This window comes from Canis lupus, chromosome 2, assembly GCF_011100685.1.
Source record: "Canis lupus familiaris isolate Mischka breed German Shepherd chromosome 2, alternate assembly UU_Cfam_GSD_1.0, whole genome shotgun sequence".
NCBI classification, from domain to species: Eukaryota; Metazoa; Chordata; class Mammalia; order Carnivora; family Canidae; genus Canis; species Canis lupus.
The window spans coordinates 72,066,441-72,088,432 of record NC_049223.1 but is presented as its reverse complement, the minus strand read 5'-3'; the positions used below and the strand labels follow the sequence as shown (position 1 = coordinate 72,088,432).

The 21,992-nt window shown below is 52.4% G+C and overlaps 1 protein-coding gene across 7 annotated transcripts; it reads right to left on the bottom strand.

Annotated features, from left to right (window-relative positions):
- Positions 1-267: 267 nt before the first annotated feature.
- Positions 268-21,698, bottom strand: FGR (FGR proto-oncogene, Src family tyrosine kinase). 7 transcript variants are annotated; one of them, XM_038531401.1, is made up of 13 exons: positions 21,678-21,698; positions 12,979-13,041; positions 11,764-11,996; positions 11,173-11,275; positions 10,067-10,165; positions 6,246-6,349; positions 5,851-6,000; positions 5,014-5,169; positions 4,757-4,936; positions 4,107-4,183; positions 3,706-3,859; positions 2,820-2,951; positions 268-2,711 (listed from the first exon to the last, which is right to left on the bottom strand). In XM_038531401.1, exons 3-13 carry the CDS (start codon positions 11,981-11,983, stop codon positions 2,503-2,505), a joined length of 1,584 nt encoding a protein of 527 aa, XP_038387329.1. In that variant the 5' UTR covers positions 11,984-11,996; positions 12,979-13,041; positions 21,678-21,698; the 3' UTR covers positions 268-2,502. The 7 variants fall into 7 exon arrangements, with proteins under 7 accessions (XP_038387329.1, XP_038387328.1, XP_038387332.1 ...); XM_038531400.1 differs by lacking the exon at positions 21,678-21,698 and adding an exon at positions 21,130-21,224; XM_038531404.1 differs by lacking the exon at positions 21,678-21,698 and adding an exon at positions 21,130-21,191 and having other exon boundaries at positions 11,764-11,993.
- Positions 21,699-21,992: the final 294 nt, after the last annotated feature.

The following is a 21,992-nucleotide window of genomic DNA, read 5'->3' as shown; positions in this document are numbered from 1 at the left end:
GAAATTGAGAAAACAGAGGCCTAATCAATTGCATTGTGCTCTATCAGAAGGGAACAGAAGGATGCACAGAAAAGGGGGTACAAGGGAGAATTCATTTGGCTGCACCAGAGGGAGGGACAGGGAACCAGTAGATACAGGGATTCCAGGCTCTGGTCTCTGCTGGGGAGCACCAAGGGCCTGGTAAACTCCAGGAGGCTCACTATTCTGCTGGGCCTTCATTTGAAATAAATAGGATAAGTAATTTATAAATGGACGTGACAAAGAGGGTGAACATGAGTTGAACATTTTATTGTCCTTTCACAGAGGAGGAAATTGAGGCTTGGAGAGATTAATAATTTGCCTCACTCACAAGTGAATGGTGGAGGCAGGTTTCACACCAGGCACTGCAGCTCCAGAGCTGTGCAGTTATCTGTTTACTCCATGGCAAGCGGACACACTGGCCTCTGGCTTCTGTGTCAGGCTCTTGTGAGTTTAGTCAGCCAGAAACAGGCTCTCAGAAAGCCATGGCCCCTGAGTTCAAGTGTGTAGAGAGCACAAATGTACAGGGCTCCCACCCCTCTGACCACCTCTCTCAGCAGCCAATTGGCCTCTTCATCTTACTGCTCCCATGCAGCAGTCTCCAACACAGGGCTCAGCGCAGGACACTCCATCTGCATTGGTCACCTTGTCTCCTTTCCTTAGGATCCTCAACTTGGAGGGATTTCTGGGAACCTTTCTACCAATATCTAGAGGGAGAAAGATCTTCCAAATATCTACGTGGGGCAGATAAGATCCCTTCAAAGACTGAAGTCTAGAAAGATCATGGTCTTTGGTGTGAGACCTGGGTTCAAGTCCCAGCTCTGTCACATGCACCCGGCTGACCTTGATACATCACGTAACCCCTGAGCCTCAGTTTCCTCATCTGTAAATTGGGGCTGGACATAGAACCAGACTCAGGATTAAATGAAAAGATGGATGTAAACACATCTGGCATGCAGCAGACAATTAACAAGTGAGTTATTATTACTATTTCTCCCCAGCCTGGTTGTGGACTCCTCTGGGACAGATAGGTCTTGTTGGAGTTTGTTTTCCTGGGGTCCTACCTACCAAAGGGCCCTTCCCAGAGTTATGTTTCGTAACTGTTGGCCAGTTGCAGCAGTGATTCCTAGCTCCCAGACTCTTCCCCACCATCCTCCCCCAGTCCATTCCCTGAGGAAGTCAGGGGTCTGTGATTTCCTGATGGGAGAGGTGGGAACCCTTATTCCGTTACTTTTGTTTCCGCTTGGAAGCACATCAGCTGCCAGAGTCTCTCAAAGCGGCAGCAAGGGCACAGGAATATTCTTCATTGCACAGGTGCATGGCAGGTTATTTAGTATCCCCAATCCCTGCCCACGACATGCCCGTAGGAGCCCCCAGTCCTTGTGACCAACGAAAGTGCCTTCCACCCTCTCCAAAGCCCCTTAGGGAGCAGAGTTGCCTGGAGTGAAATCCAATGAGGTAGACTAGCTCTCAGACCTCTACTTTCCCTTCCCTTCTGTCTTTTTTTGAGGAGCTGCAGAGAGTCCTCTGTGGTCTTCCCCACTGTCCCTGTCAAAAGAGGTCTAACAGGTTATGCTCTTCTGCCTGTGATGAATGGTATATCTGCTGAAATCAAGTAGAGAATTAGCAGACCCACTGCACATAGATTGAAAGCCACTTTAGTAATGAAGGGGGACATTTTGATCTCTGCCTGCCTATCTTCTGTATCCATCTCTCAGCTTGTCCTAAACTCACATGGGGATGAGCATCAGGACTTCTGAGTATCCCAAAACACACTTTGAGTTCCCTCTGTTCAGTAGGCATTAGGGTACTCTCTTACCTCTCCCTCCTCCCAGCAGCCAAAGCAGTCACACTCCCCTTCCTCTGGCCACCATTTCCCCTAACAGAAGGGATTTTTATGGCTCAAGGATTCGTATTGTCACTTTTCTTATTTACAAAAAGCAATAAACACACACATGATTCAGAGAGATGGTGAGCCCTCAGCAAGCCTTCCCTCACCCTGGGCTTGGACCTCAGTCCTGGACTACAGTGTCCACCCAGCAGGAAAGGGATCCAGCAAAAACTTTCCCTGTCTTGCAATTAACAGACACAAGAGAATTGAGTAGGAGGTAAATTCAGAGTGGGATGGATAGGGTAAAAAAGCAGAGATAGGAGGTAAGTGAGGGAAAGGATATACAGTTTTATAAATAACTAGACAAGGTCTGAGCATTTCTTTTGAGGGAGAGGTGGGAAGAGAATCTAGAGGTAGGCGCCTAAGTGGGAAGAGGAGAAATAGTGCTTGGAGCCAGAGTGAGGGATGATCTCTAAGCCTCTACTGGCCCCATCTTTAAAATGAGAGGATTGTTGCCCTAGAGGGGCAAGCAGGTTGCTCTGAAATGCTAGGACCCTAAAGGGTTCTAAGCCTGGGAGCTTTGGGATCAGAGCCCTGGGGATTGGAAGGGGGATTGGTGGGTACCCCAGAAAGGTGGTTGATGACCAAATAGGCTATGTCTGATCCCCAGGCTGGTACTGGGGTTCTGTAGAAGTGAAGTAGTCTTCAAGGAAGGACTGCAGGTACTCGAAGGTAGGCCTCTCCTCTGGGTCCATACGCCAGGTCTGCTCCATGGCTTCATATAGGGATGCTGGGCAGCCTGGGGGGCATGGCATGTGGTAGCCATGCTCCACCTGTTCCAACACTTCCCGGTTATTCATGCCTGGAGGGTGGGGCTTTGTCATTCAGGGGGCCTAGTCCCTCTGAAAGAGGCAACCAGGAAAAGCCCCTCCATGACCACCCACCCTTCCACCTCCCCACCCCAGCAAACCTGGATAGGGGACTCGGCCCTTGCTGATGAGCTCAGTGAGCAGAATCCCAAAGGACCACACATCTGACTTGATGGTGAATTTGCCAAAGAGAGCAGCCTCCGGGGCTGTCCACTTGATGGGGAACTTGGCCCCTGCAGAGATTGGGAGAGAAGGGAAGGGTATTGGGGAGGTCCCTGGGGATAGCTGGATTAAGAGAATGGCATGTTGGGGAACCTGACTGGCTCAGTCAGAAGGGCATGTGACTTTTGATCTTGGGGTTGTGAGTTTGAGCCCCATGTTGAGTGTAGAGATTTCATGAATAAATAAACTTAAAAAAACTCACAAGCCTGAAATCAAGAGTTGCATGCTCTTCCAACCAATCTGGTTAGGCGCCCCTGCCAGGCACTGTTTTAAAGTGGTTTACATGCATTAACTCACTTAACCTTACAAAAAGCCCGTGAAATAAATATTATTTTTATTATTATCCCCATTGTACAGATTTGGAAAAGGAGGCACTGACTAGTTAAGTAACTGGCCCAGCTTACATAGTTTATAAGTAGCTAGGATTCATTCCCAGACATTCTAGCTAGACTCTATTGTCTTTCACTTGAGAATTATAGCAATGCTTGGCATATAGTAGGTGCCTGATAGATATCTGTTGACTTACTTTTGTCTGAATATTTTCATTTTATAGATGAGAAAAAAACAGCTCACAGAGGTTAGGTGACTTGCCCAAGGTCACTTGGCTAGTAAGTAGAGGAGTTGGGATTCAAACTTAGAGTGGCCTCTTATACTACTTCAGGATGGGAGTACCCCAGGTGGTCTAGGAGTAGGAGGAATGGTTCCCGAATATGCAGCCCCTTGGTGCACTGGGTAACTCTCGGAAGGTGAGGAGAGGCAGGGCACCTTGCTGGGGATTGTACTCATCATCCTCAATGAGACGAGCCAGCCCGAAGTCAGCTATCTTGCACACCAGTCGTTCCCCAACAAGGATGTTGGCTGCTCTCAGGTCCCGGTGGATGTAGTTCATACGTTCCATGTAGGCCATGCCCTCAGCTACCTGGGGGGGGGGGGGGGGCCAAGGTATGGACAGATGGGAACACCATGGCTTGTACATGAGGTCACTTGAAAACCCCACTTTCCAGATGAGGAGACTGAAGCTCAGAGAGGAGCATTGCCCTGCCTCAGGTAGCACAGATGATCCAGTGGATGGGACTGTACTTCCAGGGGCAAGTGTTTAAGGGCACAGGGGTTTCCGGAGGTTAATAGGAGGGCAGTCTGAGATAAAGGCTGCTGTCCCAGTTTACCTGGGCTGCCATATCCACCAACTGGGGCAGTGTCAAATCCTGGCCTTTCCGGTCCTTGAGGAACTCCAGCAAGCTACCTGAGGAAAGGAACTCAGAAAATCAGCGGCAAGACTACCCCCAGCTCCAAGCCAGCCTTCCCTCGCTTGGCCCCGCCCCCAGCCAGGTTCCTTCTCACCCAGCTTGGCCCCGCCCCCTGGCCCCAGCCCTCTCCCTTAGACCCGCCCCCACTCGGGATCCAGCCAGCTGCCTCAGACCCTCACAGATCTCGCCCAGGACCCGCTCCCACAGACACCCAGACTCAGCCCACAGCTCGTTTCTTCCCTGCCTCCGTCCCCCTAGACACGCCCCACTCAGACTCCGCCCCAGATCCTCCCTCATCCCAGATTCGGTCTCCGCTCCCCCAAACCCCACCCACCAACTGACCACCCCGCCCCCAGCGACCGAGGCTCCGCCCCCAGCCCCGGCCCCTAGCCCGGTCTAAATATGGGCCCGCCTCCACTCTCAGGACTCACGTGGTTTCCCTCACCCCGGCCTCACTCTCGGACTCTGCCCAAAGTCCCCTGTCCCATCACAGATCGCCACTCGGGTCCCTCCCCCAGAGACACCTCTCTGAACACCCCCGGACTCCGCCTCCTGACCCCGCCCCTCACCGTGGCACATGAACTCGGTCACGATGTAGATGGGCTCCTCCGACACCACGGCGTACAGCTGCACCAGCTTGTCGTGCCGCAGCAGCTTCATGATCTGCGCCTCCGCCAGGAAGGCCTTCGGGGACATGGTTCCCGGCTTCAGCGTCTTCACCGCCACCTTCGTGCTGCCGTTCCACATGCCTGCCAGGTGGTCGTGGTTCGTCAGCACCGGCTCCCGGTTGTCCCAAGCCCGCGCCCCGCCCCCGGGACCTCCGTACCCAGCCACACGTCCCCGAAGCAGCCGGTGCCCAGCCGGCGCTCGAGCGCGATGGAGCTGCGGCTAATCTCCCAAGCATCCTTGGCCAGGCCCATTGTCTGCGGCTTCATGGTGGTGCAGGCCACCGAGAGCAGGTGGCAGAGCCCGTCGTTCACCTCTGGCGGGGGTGGGGGGTGGGGGGCTGTTGCAGGTAGTGGGCAGGCCAGGACGCCCCACCCATTCCTCATCCTGTCCCAGGCGCAGCCCTTCCCCTGCTCCCCTCCCCCATCAGTGGAAAGGAACTAGGCCACAGGGGAGGTCACACGCCGGGGCCAAAGGCAACCTGACCCACTGAGTAGGTGAACATGTTGGTGCCCAGGGAAGGAAGGATGATCCCCTGCAGGGTTTGGAGTCCTCTCCATAGGAGGTGGCCTCCAGCTGGGCCTTCAGGGTTAAGGTGGGATTCTGACAGGTAGAAATGAGTTGGGGATTCGAGACAGTGGTGTGGACATGAGGCCCTCGCCCTTCCCTGCACCTCACCTTTGGTATAACTAAAGCAGAAACCTGGGCATTGATTCCCAGCTTCCTCTCAACCCTACAGCCCATCCTCCAAGTCAGGTCTATTTGGCTTCCTGCCCAGCTAGACATTAGGGGGCGCCCTTCTGACGTGGACAGTCTCACACCTGTTCCCTCTGGAATCCTACAGAGCAGGATCCTGGGCTGGGAACCCAAACCCTTGGTTTCCAGTTTTGCTCCAGCCACTACTGCTTTGGGAACCCCTTTCCTTCTCTGGCCCTAATTCTTAGTGGGTTAGTTCAGGGACCCAAAGCACACACCAGCCCTGGAAGCCAGCCCTCACCCATGTAATGCTGTACCAGCTCCTGCACCGAGTGGAACTGGGCCCGTGTGGTGATGTAGTAGCCGCCCGTGTCCAGTTTGCGAATTTTGTAATGCTTCACATGGTCGCCTCTGGTCTGGTCCCAATCCCGGATGGACAGGGAGTAGGCACCTGTGGGCAAGGGTTGTTTTCGAGTCTGCTTTCCTCCTCGCTCATCATTTTGGAGCCTGAGACACCCAAATGCCTGGGGACTCAGAACTTGGATGGCCACATCCCTTGAACTCGGTCCTAGTCAAATCTCTGAACCTCCACCCCTGTCCCATCTGCCCACTCCCCCATGACCCAAGCCCCTCACCACTGTTCCTAGCCCCACCCTAACAGCTGAGCTTCCCATTTGCCCCTTCCCAGGCCCCCACCTTTGGTAGTCTCACTCTCACGAATAAGAAAGGCCCCCCGGGGGTTCCCAGGGGAGAGCAGCTGCCTCTCAGCATCCTTCCTCCCGATCTTTCCAAAGTACCACCTGTTGGGAAGGGCCAGCAAGAGTCAGATACACCCAGATACACCCAGTTCAACCCACAACTCAGCCTCCTGGGGAAAAACCACCTCACTAGCCAAGATTCAATTTCCTCACTCTTGAAATGGGGCTCATACACCTGCTTCACAGCCCGGCCCGTGAGGTGCACAGAGACCAGGAATGTGGAATGCTTGGCTTGTGGTAGCCACCCAGTAAAGGTTAGACTTCTCTCCACTCTCTGGGTTTCCCTTCAACTAAAATCACTAGGACCCCAGTCACTAGTGACCTCATCAGGGTGCTACCAGTTTCTGAATGCATCTCACTACCACTCCTCCAAGGGCTCATTTTGCAGATGTGGAACTTGAGGCTCAGAGAGGAGAAGTGACCTTCCCTCAGGACTGGTTGATGAGGTCTACGTGAAATGCTTTACTTCCCAGCCTAGTTCTTTTCCCACCACCTAGGCAATCTTCTCCCCATCCATCCCTACCCCCAAATCCTTTCCTCCTATGACTTCCAAACAACAGCCTTTCCTGCTTCTCTTCCCCTCTTCATGACTGCTCCTGCCTGGCTCTGACTGCTGGTTTTCCTCCACTCTCTTTAACTTGGATATTCTTATAAAGCTAGATTTCAACCTCAGATGTCAGGCATTCCTTCTTTGTCTTGGATATTTTTCCTAAGACTGAACTGTAGCCTTAAATCAACTGTGAAAATACACTGGGAGAACCAGAGTGGCCCCACAAGTGCCATAGAAGACTCAGATGTCCTTTGATTACAAAATTGGCCAATCTGGGGCGCCTGGCTGCCTTCAGCTCAGGTCATGATCTGGAAGGTCCTCAGCTTGAACCCTGTGTCACTTCCTGCTCAGTGAGGAGTCTGTTTCTCCCTCTCTCACTCTGCTTCTCACCACTAGCTACCCGACCCCCTCCTCACTAGCTCTTATGTGTGTGTGTGTGTGTGCATGCATGTGTGTGCATGTGTGCACTCTCTCTCTCTCAAATAACTAAATAAAATATTTAAAATAAATAAATAAATAAACCAGTTTACACCTGGGTACTGGGCATAATTTGGGGGACAGGAAGGTACTGGCAAGTAGAGTGTCCAGGTGGGCAGGCAGGATGGGGAAAGAGGAACTGTAGAAGGCCTATGTAGACAGGACACATTCGCAAGTTTTTTCAAAGCCGTGCCCCCACCCATACCCATGGGAGTAGTTACCTCCTTAATAATTAATTTAATAATAACAGTACTTATTTTATGTCATGCTCTGCTTTATTTTTTTTTTTCATGCTCTGCTTTAAAACACCTTATATTCATTTAGTTCTTATAACAACGTTGTGAGGTAGGTCCTATTATTAACCTCCATTAGACAGATGAGGAAATTGAGATACCTAGTGGTTAAGCAACTTGCCCAAGGCCACACGCTCTTAAGCTGTGTTGGCCAGAATAGGAACACCAGTTGTCGCTCAATGGCCTGCAGTCTTAACCACAACGCTGCTCTTAACCATGGCACTGCAATGAGTGTCTCTCAGAGCTTCGTGACACTGCTTCTAAGATGCGGACACAAGCATGAACCTCCCACACCTCCCACCTTCTGCATCATCACCCTTCTCTTTTCCATGACTCCTACCACTTTCTCTGGATGAAGGCCTCACCTCCTCTGAGCTCAGGACCCCAACCACTTCCCTTCGCTCAGGGACACCTCTCCCCTACAAACCAGCCCCCACCTGCAGCCTCTCCATCCCACCAACCTCTACATATGCCCACATTTCTTCCTTCCCCCCAAAAAAACTGTTCTAAGCCCTAACTTGCCATCAACATTCTGTTATATCTCTCACCTTCTCTTCACTTGAAAAAGCACTTCACACTTGGGTCTTCACTTCCTCACCTCCTACTCCCTCCCAGGCTCTGCTGTCTGGCCTCCACCCCCACTTCACACAGAGACATCTCTCACCAAGGTCACCCCATTGCCAAATCCAGTGGCAGCCTCTGACACTCCCTTTCTTGTTTCCTGAAACCTCTCCTCCACCCTCTTGGCTGTTCTGACTTGGCTTGGCCTGGTTTCCTAACGGCAACTTCTCTTTCAAGGCAGCTTTCTCCAAAGTTGAGTCCTAGGGCCAATTTCTTTCTCACTCTTCTCCTCTTCCTTCACCCTCCTGTGCAGCTTTAATTGTCACCTCCATCCTGGAGACTCCCAGATTTCTACACCAGCCCAGTTGTGCCCTCTGCAAGAGCTACAGCAAACAAAGAGCCTTAGTGCCAAGTAGGAAAAGATGCCCTCTCCTCTGGGCTAAGTCAGCAGCCTGGCCCTCTCATACGAAGCACAGCCTAATCCAATTCCTGGCAGTGTCCTTCACCTGGGTGTTCTTCTCTACAGACCTCAACTCAGCAAGTCCCCCACCAGAACCCAGGTATCTATACCTGCTCCTGTGTTCCCCACGTTAGCAAATGGCACCATCACCCACTTAGTTCCTCAAGAAGACTTTGGATCACACTTAATTCCTCCTGTTCCTTATAACCAATGGCAAATTAGTAACAAATCCTGGTGACTCCTGCACTGCAGTCTCTCTGATCCATATATATATAATTATATATGTATATGTGTGTGTATATATATATAATTATATATATATGTGTGTGTATACATATATATATGCACATAGATAAAAAAGTTGTTTATGAGCCTCGGTTTTCTCATCTGTAAAATGGGGACAAAATATCAATGGTGTGACTGTAAGAATTAAATGACTCAAGGTAGGTAAAGTCCCTGTCATCATATCTCAGGCTATAATGGTACACCACGAATGATGATTCCCTGCCTCCTGAACAGAATTACTTCTTTTTTTTTCAAGATTTTATTTATTTTAGGGAGAGAGCAAGAGAGAGTGTGTGTGTAAGCAGAGAGAAGGGCAGATGGAGAGGGACAAGCGACTCTGCTCAGCTAGGAGCAAGACTCAGGGCTCTACACCAGGACCCTGAGATCATGACCTGAGCTGAAATCATGAGTCAGATGGCGGGGCACATGGGTGGCTTGGTCGGCTGGTATCTGACTCTTGGTTTTGGCTGGGGTTGTAGTCTCAGGGTCATGGGATCCAGCTCTGAGTTTAGCCATGAGTCTACTTCTCTCTCTCTGTCTCTCCCTCCCTCTGTCCCTCCCCCTGCTGGTGCATGCACATACTCTCTTTCTAAAACAAATAAATGAATCCTTAAAAAAAAAAGAGTTGGATGCTTAACCAACTGAGCCACCCAGGCACCCCTTTAACAGAATTAATTCTAAGCAATGTCCCCTTGCATTTGTGTAGCATTTTTACAATTTTTAAAAGCTCATATGCTGTTGTTATCAGTGAGTCAATATGTATAATGCATAACAAGTGCAGCCAGACCTATCTGGGTTCAAATACCAACTCCACCTATTTACTAGCCATATGAGCTTGGGTAGGATATTTCACTTCTCTGTGCCTCAGTTGCCTCATTCATAAAGAGAATAATATTAGTTCTTAACTCTGTTAATGCACAGAAAGCACTTTGAATAGTGCCCAGAACATAATACATGCTACATAAATATTAGTTATTGTCATAATCATCATTATTCTCTTATTCTTACAATGACCTCACAGAATTATAGGTAAGAAGATAGGCTCAGAATGGGGCTGTGACTCAGAGGTGGCCTTGGATTCCAGAATCCTGTCCTGTCCATAGGGATTGCAACCTCCCACCCCCACTACTCACTCTTCAGCCTGGATAGAGTCCACAGGGGCCACATAGTTGCTGGGAATATAGCCAGTTCGTCCGGAGCTGAGAGACCGAGCTTCCCACCAGTCACCCTCACTGCAGGCACAGAACACAGTGGGTCAGTGGCAACCCAGCCCCCTGGAGTACCCTGGGGCCAGGCAGGGCCTTGTGAAGGGTCAGGTGGAGACTACCCTTGCCAGCCCCTCACCTTGGACACACACACACACACACCCCTCCAGGGTATTGTCTGTTCTGCTCTCAGCCACTGATGCTGCCCCAGGAAACTTTTCCCTGCAGAAGCAACATGTCTGGGGACATGTGGGCCTCCTGGCTTTCTCCTTTGGCTCCTCAGCTGGGCCGGGGTTTGGGTAGGCAGTGGACAGCTAACTCAGTCACTTTGTCCCCCATTGAAATCTTCCCCTACCCCCAATGATTTCCATATTTCCTTTTGGATAAAATCTAGATTCTTCAACATGGCTTAAAAAGGCCTGCAGAGGGTGGCCCAGGTGGCTCAGCAGTTTAGTGCCGCTTTCGGCCCAGGGCCTGATCCTGGAGTCCCGGGAGCGAGTCCCACTTCGGACTCCCTGCGTGAAGCCTGCTTCTCCCTCTGCCTGTGTCTCTGTGCTTTCTCTCTGTCTCTCATTAATAAATAAATAAAATATTAAAAAAAAAAAAGGCCTTGCAGAATCTGTTTCCACCCGCCTCTCTAGCTTCTGGCCTCTCCACTCTACACCTCATGCCTTATGATCTACCTAGACTGAACCATTTGGTGGTTTCTAGAAGTCATCCTTTATTCTCATTCTCTCTCACTCTCTTTTCCTCTTCTCCTCACTTCTTGTATGTATTTTTCTAGTCTCACCTTAGAAATCACCTCCTCCAGGAAGCTTGCCCTGATCACTAGCCTTAAGACCATAGTTAGTGTCTTTTCTGGGCCCATATGTCCTCATGTTCCCCCTACATAGTAGCAATTACTCTGAGTTGTTATTGTCATATATCTATGTCCCCAACTAGACTGGAGCTTTCTGAGGGACTAGGTAGGACTCCTCTCTGGGTCCTGCTCCCAGCCCAGGCTGTGTCCTGAGCCAGGTGGCCTGGTTACTTACGTGTTGTTCAGGATGTGGAACTTCTCACCCTTGGTGAAGGTGAGGTCATCCTCTGTCCGGGCCTCATAGTCATACAGGGCGATGAACAGGGTCACCCCAGTCCCTGCAGAGTCAGGGCTACTCAGCAGAGTAGGGCATGGGACAAGGGGCTCCAAGGGGCCTGAACCCCCCAGAGTCTTACTCCCCAGCCAGGTGCTGTGCCTCCCCACAGCTGCAATGCCTGGTTCTCAGAGGCTTTTGGTGTCCAGTGGATTTCTGACTTGGGTTTCATAGCTTGGTTCCCCATGGATTCAGGGTACATGCCTTCCAGCTCGTCCCTCCCACCCTGAGGAGTTCCCAAGTCACCCATTCTTCCTCTTCTCCATCAAGACTTCCCACCCAGGCCTGTCATCAGGGTCCCTATCTCAGATGGAAACAGAGCTATGTCTTCCCCTCAGACTGGGATTTCTGAGGTAGGGCCGTACAGTTTCCATCTGTGGTCTGAAAGTGGGGCTGTGTCTCCCACGTCATAGTGGAGCCCCGTACAGCTGTCTCCTTCCCCCAGGTTCTTCCAGGGTCCACGCAGCGTCTGCCTTCAGCCATGAGACTCACCTGAGATGCCCCTGATGGTGCCCCCATCGAGGAAGGTGGGGTTGGTGGACTGAGTGGGAAAGTTGTTGTAGTTGGGGATATGGGCAAAGGAGGACACGCCCCGGGCCTGAGTAGGGTCAGGGCCATAGCGGTCCGCAGCCCCACTGCCCCTGAATTCCCCTTCCAGGCCAACATCGTCCTTGAGCCCCGGCTCCGACTTCTTGCAGAACACACAGCCCATTCCAGGTGCCCTGCTACAGAACGGGGTATGCCTCACTCTGGGGCCCCTACCAGATAGGCCACCCTCGCACACTCACACAGGCATGCAGTTTCCCCTCTCAGGGTCTTCCCTGGTGAAGGATAAAGGTGGGGCAGGGCCACCTTTGGGTCTACCTCCCAGCTGCCTGAGTATGGTTGGAGGGAGGATGTATATCCTTAATGGGCTGGTTTTCAGCTTTGGGATGCTGCTTGTGTTTATTTATATATTTCTGCCTCCTATTGCTTCGATAAAGTTGTGTTTTTGTCACTTCTTCAGAGTGCTTGTACGTGTGTGTCTTTTGTGTGTCTCTAAGTATTTGTGAGTTTGCCTGTGGGTGTGCCTATGTGTGCGCAGCCTCTTGTGGATATTTGTGTGTCTGTGTGAGTATACAAGTGTGGGTGGGTACGTGTCCCTGTGCACGTGGTAGCTCTGTGTGTTCATGTCTTAGGAGCATATACATATGTACACTGTTGCCGTGCAAGTGTGTATGTGTGTTCCTGTGTGTGCGCGCATGTATCTCTGTGCGTGTAGGTGGTCTGTGTGAGTAGGTGCCTCTGCATCTGTGTGTATGACCACATGCATAACCCTGCGTGGGATCCTACGTGCCTGTCTATGCATGTGTGTCTCTGTGCATACAGGTCTGTGAAAGTATGTGTGAATGTCCCTGTGTGTATGTGTGCGTGTAGCTCTCTGTGTATGTGCATGTCTATGTATGGAGACATGTTGGTGTGTGAGTGTGTGTGAGGGCTCCGTGTGTCTGCACCTGGAGATTCCCTGCAGAGGGGGATCAAGGCCATTTCCTGTTGTGGGTCCAGCCTCTGGCCTCTCAAGCTGCCTCTTTGTGGCTCCCCCATCTGTTACCTAGCAACAGGGCTCTTGTAGGAGGAGGGAGCCATGCAGAGTTGTGGGGCTCAGGAAGGCCACCCCACCCCTTTTCCTGACCCTGAAAGCCTTCAGCCCCCTCTCTCCCCACTCACCCCTTCGGCTCCTACTCCTGGGTCAGTGGGGCTGCGGCATGGTCCTCAGGAGGGGCCAGAGACCTGAAGGCGAGAGACAAGGACATGGAAGATGAAGGCTCTGCCAAGGTTCCTGCAAGCCAGCTGCCAGCTTCTGCCCTCTTCAGGAAGCCAGGCCTGGGCTCTGTCCCAGCATGACTTCTGCCTTCTTTTTCCTTCCCACCGCCCCTGGCAAACTTACATGTCCACCCTCACACAGGACACACCACCCACACCAACTCTCTCACACTCATATCCACCTGACACACCAACTCCCTGACACACACACACACCCCAGCACACAGTCACACACCAACACCCACAGCATACATTCGCATGAGTGTGCTCACCAATAACACCAACACGCTGACACAAACTAACTCTCACGCAAGTCCAAGCTCTGCCGCCCAGATACACGCACACATACACAGGCACACAGGCTGCCTGATAGGTTGACAGACTCATCCTCACAATTTTGTGTTAGGCCCACCTCTCTCATTGGATTTCTGTCAAGCCATGCTCATCTCACTCACAGGCCCCCCGGTCACTGGCTCCTAAAAACCAGCCCTTCCTTCTCATGCTGCCTCTGCTCCCACCTGGGCTCCGTAAGCTCCAGCAGTCCCAGGGTTACATCTGGTGGCAGGCTGAAAGTGGACACCTACCTCCAGAGCTCGCTCCTAATCCCACACATCAGGTAAAGGCCCAGATCAGAACTAGGGCCCCCAGAATCCCTTGGGGAGGAGCCCCTCCAATGAGCTAAGGCTTTCCCGATAGTGATGTCCTCTGAGCAACGGGGCAGGCAGATCATTGAGCAAGGGCTCCCCACACCCCACCAGAAACTCTGCCATTGCAACACTTAGAGAGGAACTGCTGGGGAGAGGGCTCAGTTTCTTAAGATGTGAGAGGAATGGAGAGTTATAGGGTGGGGCTAACCCAGTGAACCCTGATTTCCCCCAGAGGGCTGAGGAAGGACCCTTGTGACAGGTGCTCCCACCTGACATCTCTCGGCCCCCAAGTCCAGTTCCCGTAGGGACATCCTCCTCATCTTCCCTCCGGGTCCTGCCCCTCCTACTGAGGATACTCACCTCTTCCAGGAAGCCTTCCTGGCTCCACCAGATCCAGCCGCTCAGAGGATGGCTCTGTCACATTAGACCCACCCTTCCTCTAGACCCACCAGCCCCTCTCACTCTTCACTGTAACTGTTCTCCCATGTGTATGGGGGGGGTGACACCCATCTGGCGAACTGTGAAGCAGGCTGTGGTAAGAGCCCTAAAATAGCCTGTGTTCACTAAGCCATTGTCGTGCTTTTCACCTCAGGACCCCTCCCCTGGGGTGCAACCACTGTGTCTGAAAGTCTCCAGGACACTGAGGGTTGGTTGGGCCTGAGGAGAGAAAATAGGTGGAGGTGGGGGGCATCCCGGACCTGGGAAAGGAAGGGATTTCAGGCATTGAGGGGACAGATGGGGATAGGATGAAAACAAAGGTTACAGGGTGAGAATGGAGGTTTTCTCACAGAAAGACACAGACCCATCTCAAATGGCACACAGGGCCTCTACCCAGATCCACATAGCCCTCCTGACACATTCTTGGATACACACATTACCTCAGCTCCACACAGCACCTCACAGAGACTCTGAGCTCCTCTATACACAGACATCTTCAAATACCCACATCCCCATATACAGACACCCCCGGCCCCCACCCACCTACACACATGCACATACACACACCATACACACAGCCTCTCCACAAGAACAGCATATACAGGATTTTAGCACTTACTAGGTGCCAGCCACTGCATTAAACACTTTACATATATTACTGCATTTTATTCTCATAACAACACTCTGACCTATTACTATTGCTGCCTATTACTATAAGGCAACTGAGGCACAGAGAGTTTTAGAGCCTGGTCACATACATAATGAATCCTGACGTTTGGCTCTAGAATCTGAGCCACTTCTCTCCCATGCCTGGTCACAGACACGGATAATTACAGCCATTCCTGCAAGCATGCACAGATGCACAGAGCCCCCAGAGGGACACACAGAGATATACAGAGCCCTGTGCTGATTCACAGACCCACACAGAGCACCTCTCTATAAGAGACACAAATGTGTGCAACTTCTTGGGTCCCCACATAGATACGAGGTTGCCACTTCCTAAAATACCCAGATAAATATCACAACATTTTTAAAATTCTTTTTATAAAAATATTTTATTCATTTATTCATGAGACACAGAGAGAGGAAGAGACACAGGCAGAGGAAGAAGCAGGCTCCCCATGGAGACTGATGTGGGACTCGATCCCAGGACACCAGGATCATGACCCAAGCCAAAGGCAGACACTCAACCAGTGACCCACCCAGGTGCACTTTAACTCTTTTTTAAAAGTAGGCTGTAGGGCAGCCCGGGTGATTCAGCAGTTTAGCGCCCCCTCCAGCCCAGGGCATGATCCTGGAGACCCCGGATAGAGTCCTGCATCTTTGAGCTTCCTGCATGGAGCCTGCTTCTCCCTCTGCCTGTGTCTCTGCCTCTCTCTCTCTCTCTCTGTGTGTGTGTGTCTCTCATGAATAAATAAATAAAATCTTAAAAATAAATAAATAAAAATAAAATAAAAGTAGGCTGTAGGCCCAACGTGGGGCTCAAACTCACAAAAGATCAAGAGTGGCATGCTCCACTAACTGAGCCAGCCCGGTGCCCTATCACAACATTTTTAAGGCAGCCTAATGAGATTCCCAAGTTCTGCATGCCTGGAATGGGGGTGGGGATGGTTCAAAAACTGTGAGCCTCTGAGAAGGAGCCAGAGGGTTCTGTGGGCTGAGGAAGAGCTCTGGGCAGGGTGGAGAGTGCAGGGAACAGACAGTAGGGAGCAGCTCTTAGGACTTGGCACTCCCAGCCTGATGGGGACTGAAGTCCAGGGTTAAGCATGGCTCTCTGGGTGCCAGCATGCAGAAGTGGTTGGAGGATATGGGTGAGGGGGGTTGGGCACAAGGTCTGGGACCTGCACAATCCAAGGCATTGAGGGAGACACGCAATATGTGACCATACTCATGTGGCTCTGTCAGAGGAAAGAGAGAGATGGGAGAGACAGAGAAAGAAAAGACAGAGACAGAGGCTGAGAGATACAGAGAGGTAAAGAGTGAGACAAGTACAAAGAGAAACACAGCGTGGTGTGCTGGCATACTGATTCTCAAAATGAAAAAAAAAAAAGGGCCCTGATTTGTAGCATTTGCTGATTTCTGTTGTATAAATATTCTTACCATGGCTGATTTCAAGTAACTGAGGTGACTTCTTGAACACTGGGCTGGGAAGAGATTCATACAATCAGCTCCCCAGAGCCAGGACTAGCTGGCTCCAGCAGCTCACTGCCAGGAAGGAATAAAAAGAGGCAAACAGAGATAAAAACGAGAAACAGAATGACAACAGAGAGTGACAGAGACAGAAAAAGAGATAGGGAGAAATTAGGAGAAACTTGGAGAATTAAAGAGTCAAAGGCAGAGGAGAAAAGGCAGAAGAGGCAGCTTGGGCTCAGGTGTCTGCAGACAGACAGCCCCCAGGACTCTTCCTCTTTGTCTGCCTCATGTCCTAAGTGGTTGCCCCCCCTCTTCGGAGAGTAATTTGACTTCCTAGAAGTCTGGGTGGCAATAACTATGAGTTTAAAGTTTCTAATTTATTAAATACTCAGTGCCTGGCATTATGCACGCATTCCCATGCATGATCTCATTTAGTTACCCGAGGAAATAGGCTTTATTACTACCTCCTCTTTTACAGATAAGCAACCCAAGTCACAGAAATGGTAAGTAACTTCTCCAAGACCACACCGCAAGTAAGGGGAGGCCAAAATGCAACCCCAGGGGCCTGGGGTGGCTCAGATCATGATCCCAGGGGCTCCCTGCTCAGCAGGGAGTCTGCTTTTCCCTCTACCCCCCACCCCACTCCTGTGAGTGCTCTCTCGGGCTCTCTCTCTCTCACAAATAAAAATCTTAAAATAAATAAATAAATAAAACAAAAATGCAACCCCAATCCATTTGGCTCCAATCCCACAATAAGCACTCTTCTATTTTGCAGCCCCTGTAGAAGCAATAATGTGTGTCCCTCTGAGAGGTACAACGAGCCAGGCCCTGTGCTACATGCTCTAAGTCCTCATGATAGCCTAGAGAGGGGAAGCCTGGGTTCTCTCAGGCAACTGTGATTTTCATAGCCTTAGAATCTGAATCCAGACCTCTCTTTCCTCAGAGTTGAGCCAGCTGCCTACTAACACCAGAAAGGAAGCAGCTCAAAGAGTGGCCATAAGCATTCTGGTTACTCAGGTTCATTCTGGTTACTTCAGGTCCAGAGTTCAGTTCACACCATGGCTGTGTTCTTCAGAGCCTGCACAGATATTTAAGATTATGTCTCTTAAATATCTGGTTGATAGGAGTTAGTTTCCATAGCCTCATCTGTGTCAAAATCAAGTGGTAGGTATTAGAGCTGAGGTCCACCCCTGGACCAGGGTGCTCCTGCCTTCAACATCTCCCTCTGTGTAGCCTTACCTAGCTCTGTTCTTTTACTTTTTTTTTTTTTTTTAAAGTAAGCTCTATGCCCAACATGGGGCTTGAACTCATGACCCCCAGATCAAGAGTCGCATGCTCTACCGACTGAGCCAGCCAGGCATCCCTGTTCTTTATATTATATTATTAGCTCCGGGACTCTAGATGAATGATATAAGCCCTCTGAGCCTCCGGTTTTGCATCTGTACCTTCTGTGCAGTTGCTGGGAAGGCTTGAAGAGATGTGGCTTTTACCCAGTGTGCAATGGCCAAGTGAGGCTGAAAACCATAAGCAGCAAAGCTAGAATGCCCCTCATCCAGGGACCATTTATCAGTTCATCTCCCTCTTGTGTGTAGAAGGGAAAGAGACTTGCTCGAGGTCAGACAGCCACAGGGGATTCAAAGCCAGGACCATTAATTCAGGTCCAGAGTTCAGTTCACACCGTGTGAACACCCTGTGTTCTTCAGAGCCTGCACAGGTCATGCTGTCTCTGACTAGTATACGTCATATTTCCAGCCCATGGCCAAGTGAACATGCCACTCCTGCCAAAGGGCAGCTGGCCACTCAGCAGGGAGCCAGCCTTAGGCCTAGCCCTACTCCTGAACATAGGAGTCCTAGGCCCACCCATTCTTTCTTGAGGTCCATGCTTCCCGAAGCCATGTCAGGGCTTCGATGTAGACACAGGATGTCCTGTTCCCCCCTAACCCCTGCCAAGTGTCTGTGAAACCTGGAGACAGATTTAAGCTTATTTCTATGCAGCCTGACAACTAGCTTGAAACATTGGGGAAGTCGGTTCACCTCTCTGAGCTGTAGTTTCTTTGCCTTATAGAAAATAGGAATATAAATCTCTACCTCATGGGGTTGTTTCGGAGCATCAAATGTGAAAGCACCAGGCACACAGCTGGTGTGCAGTGAACTTTCACTTCTGCTCCTTTCCCTCGAGGAAGGCCCCTCCAAGGCCCAGGGAGGGGGAGCAGCAGGGTGGAGAAGAAAGAGAAGTTCCCAGAGTGAGGTGGGAGGGCTGAGCTGGTTAGGTCGCTGGGGGGATTTCAGAAAGAGGGAACTGGGACTTTGGGCAGCAGCAGGAAACCACCATCCTGCAAGAGTTCCGGCTACTCTTCAGGGCTCTGGGCTGGCCAGGGGCAGGGCACTGCGCCCCATCCCCTCACCAATACTGGAGCCCTCTGACCAGAGGCTTTTATCTCTCATTCGCAGAGGCCCTCTGTCCCTCACTGAACTCCACTGTCTCTTACTAACCCTCATCTCTTTCACTGAGGCCTCATCTCTCATTGAACCTCTACCCATCCCACACCATTCTTTCTTGAGGCCTTATAGCACCCCACCCCTAACACCCAGGCCCCAAGAAGACATTCCCGAGTCTGACTCTACCACCAGGTGTGGTGGGGGCATGTGAGAGAGGGGCCCTATCTTTGCCACACTAGCTTTATCCTCCACATGATCCTGAAGGTGTCAGCTGAATCTTCTCCACTTGTGTGGGGTCATGGTGGTTTCTCATCTGTTTCTGAAAACCCACCCACCAGCTTCTATTTCAAGGGTCTTCAGGGATTCCAGTTTTAAGGAGATGGGAGCCATGGGTGGTCCAGGGAGATCTGAGGGAATAGGAGTCTAGATTCCATGATGTGGTCAGACAGGAAGCCTCCTCCCCTGGTTCCACCTCATACCAGGTCAAACCTTCAAACCAGGTGGTCTGCTGGTATGCTTGGTGCACAAAGGGCCCTGGCTTCTCCTTCTCCAGCTCTGGGGTCCCCCTAACCAGCCTCCCAAGGTCTGGCCACTTCCTTTGCCACATTAGCTCCAGGTGGCTGTAGAGAACACCCAAACACCCACACAGCTGCTCGTGCTCATTCACTCAAAGCCCAAACCAGACTCACAAACACTGACACCTCGCTCATAGCTTCAAGCCCACAGGGTTCATGCAGCCCATACACTCCCCACCTTCTCCGACAATTCGCCAGTCACCCACTCCTCTTTCCACAAGGCTTCAAGGGATTTAGTAGGGATGAGGAGGGATCTCAAGCTTCGGTTCCACCTACTTCTTTCACTACATCATGGGCAAGATGCCCTGGATTCCAAGTCCCCACTTCTGGCCCTATTAGCCCTTGACCGCTGAACCTCCCTCTTCCTATCTGTGAAGTGAGAACAGCTCTGTTCTCCCACCACCACCACAGGGGAAGGATGCCAAAAGACTCAGAGGTCCCTGGGTGTGGTACTGTAGGGGTTGAGGATAGACCCTCAAACCTGTTGACTTTCCCAGAATGGGACTTCAACAGATTCACAAACATTTATTTATTAGATGTCACTTTGTGTGCTGGTCCTGGAGTCCCTGTCAGGCTTTCTGTACCCCCTCCATGCTTTTGAGAAGGTGAAAGAAAGGATCCCTCCAGGGCAGTAAGAACTCTTAACCCCTCCAGGACACTCTGCAAAAGTGCTTTCTAAAGCACCTGATTCTGGGGATTTAGGATGGGGTGGGGGATAGGGGCTGAGTAGGGGCAAAGGTAATGCCTTCCCCCTCGCTAATTACAGGCCCAGAGAAGGCCTGTAACTTGTCTAAAGTCACACAGCAATCAAGGGCCCCGGGCTGTCTGAGTCCCTGCGACTGCTGAGCCTCCCCCCAGGATGCCTGAACACTCAGCATCATGGCCTTACTCCTCTGTCCAAAAGCCTACCCCTGGACTGAGGACCCCCAAATGGGGGCGGTGGGGGTACCAAGGGGGGCTGCGTGGGCGACGTGCCCAACAGCAGCGGAGCTCGCGGGGCTCCGGCTCTCCACCCTCTGGTTGCTACGGAGACAGCCTCTCCGGGCAATTGCGGTCAAAAGCAGGATTTCCGTCGGGGCTGCCAGCAATTCCCGGATCCCAGGGGGAACGTGGACCGAGGCCGCCACTGGGGGCGGGAAGGGGGCACCCAGAGAGGCCCATCCCTGCGGAGGGCGGGGACTTCCCCAGGAAGCCGGGACCCACGCCTCTAGCTCCTTGGAGGAGTCCCCTCGCCATCCGGGACCCGCCCACCAGGAGGGGAAGGGAGGGTGCAGGTGGCGGCAGTTTGGGCAGCCTCCCCGCCCCACCGGGCTACAGGCTTCCCCTGCGACTTCTCCTCTTTTGGGATAGGGGACTTCCTGGACCCTCGGAATTGTTCTGCATCTTCCAGAAATGGTTCTCCTTGACCTCCTGCAGCGAACTCCCTCACCTGGTCCTCCCCCCCTTACCCTCTTCCAGAACCCTCAGCTTCTCCCCCATCCTCCCTCTCACGGCGCCCTCAGCTTATTCTCCTGCCCCTCTGGGGGGGGGGGTCCCCTTGGTCCCTCACCCCTGACTCAGCCCCCTTCCCAATTTCTATCAATTCCCCTCGACAGGTTCCCTCCGCTTTCCCTACCAGACCTTTCTAGGGGGCCGGTCCCTTTACTCTGCTTCATCGTATTCCTCCGGCCCCCTCCCCAGGGATTGTCAGTCCCCTTCTCCAGGTGTCCTCCGGGGGTCCTTTCCGGGGCGAGGTCCCTGCTCCTCCAGCTCCGCCCTCCGCCCCCCTGCAGTCCCCGCGGGGCGCCGCGCGGCGCGTCCGGCTGCACCTGCCGGCCGCCTACCTGGTCCCCGGGGGTGGGGGGGCGCCGCCGCCGACCGGCCCCAGGCGAGCGGGCCGGGCTCCCGGCAGCCGCGAGAGCCGACGTCGTGGGGGGCGGGGGGCCCCTGGGGCGCTGCTCGCCTCAGCCCGCCGCCTGCGCTGGGCCGGGAGGAGGAAGCCGCCTCGGACTTCTCTTATTGAAGGGGGCGGCGGCGGCGGCGGGGAGAATTCACAGTCACGCCCCAGCCCCAGGCCGGCTGCCCCAGGCGGGGAGGGGCCCTCGGGATCGCAGGCCCGCCCGCTCCCACTGCCAGCCTCCCCCGGTGCCTCCCCCCTCGCAGCCCTGAACGTCTCTGCCTGCACCCCAACTCCTCCCCCCCGACCTGAACCCCCAGGGCAGCCTTCCCAAAGGTCCCCTCCGACGGGGCAGGTTCCTCAATCCCAGAAGCACCTGCTGTTTTAGATCGATTGGATTTCAGGTTAAGAAGCAGCTTTTCTCTAGCCCTGAAGCCCACCCCCACCCCTTTTTGCAGCTGGAAAAACTGTGCTCCAGATGCGGGCAAGCCTTACCCAAGTTCTCCACAGCCCGTTGGCTTCAGATTGCTGTCACCAGAGCCACTGAAGATCCCTGGTCTCCCTCAGGAGCTGGACAAGTCGGGGGTACAGGGATGTAGGACAGTGGGGAGCAGCGGGGGACTTTTCTCTCAGGACACTGCTTTTGAGAGGAATCAGCCCTCAGGCCACACTGAGGAAGGAGAAGCTGTCAGCCTCCCCCCCTACACCCAAGATTTAGAGAAACTGAGCATCATCCTTTAACATGGTTCCCCTAGCCTATGGGACTAGGAAGGATCCCTGATCCACACCCACCCCCCCACCCCCCAACCT

What these genes read in the sequence shown, in the direction of transcription:
- FGR (XM_038531401.1), bottom strand. Translation starts at nt 11,983, where the DNA reads ATGGGCTGTGTGTTCTGCAAGAAGTCGGAGCCGGGGCTCAAGGACGAT. An exon ending in TGAGTACAATCCCCAGCAAG is followed by an intron (nt 2,952 to 3,705) that starts GTGCCCTGCCTC and finishes CAATCTCTGCAG; the next exon opens with GGGCCAAGTTCCCCATCAAG. An exon ending in GGGCCGAGTCCCCTATCCAG is followed by an intron (nt 2,712 to 2,819) that starts GTTTGCTGGGGT and finishes CCCACCCTCCAG; the next exon opens with GCATGAATAACCGGGAAGTG.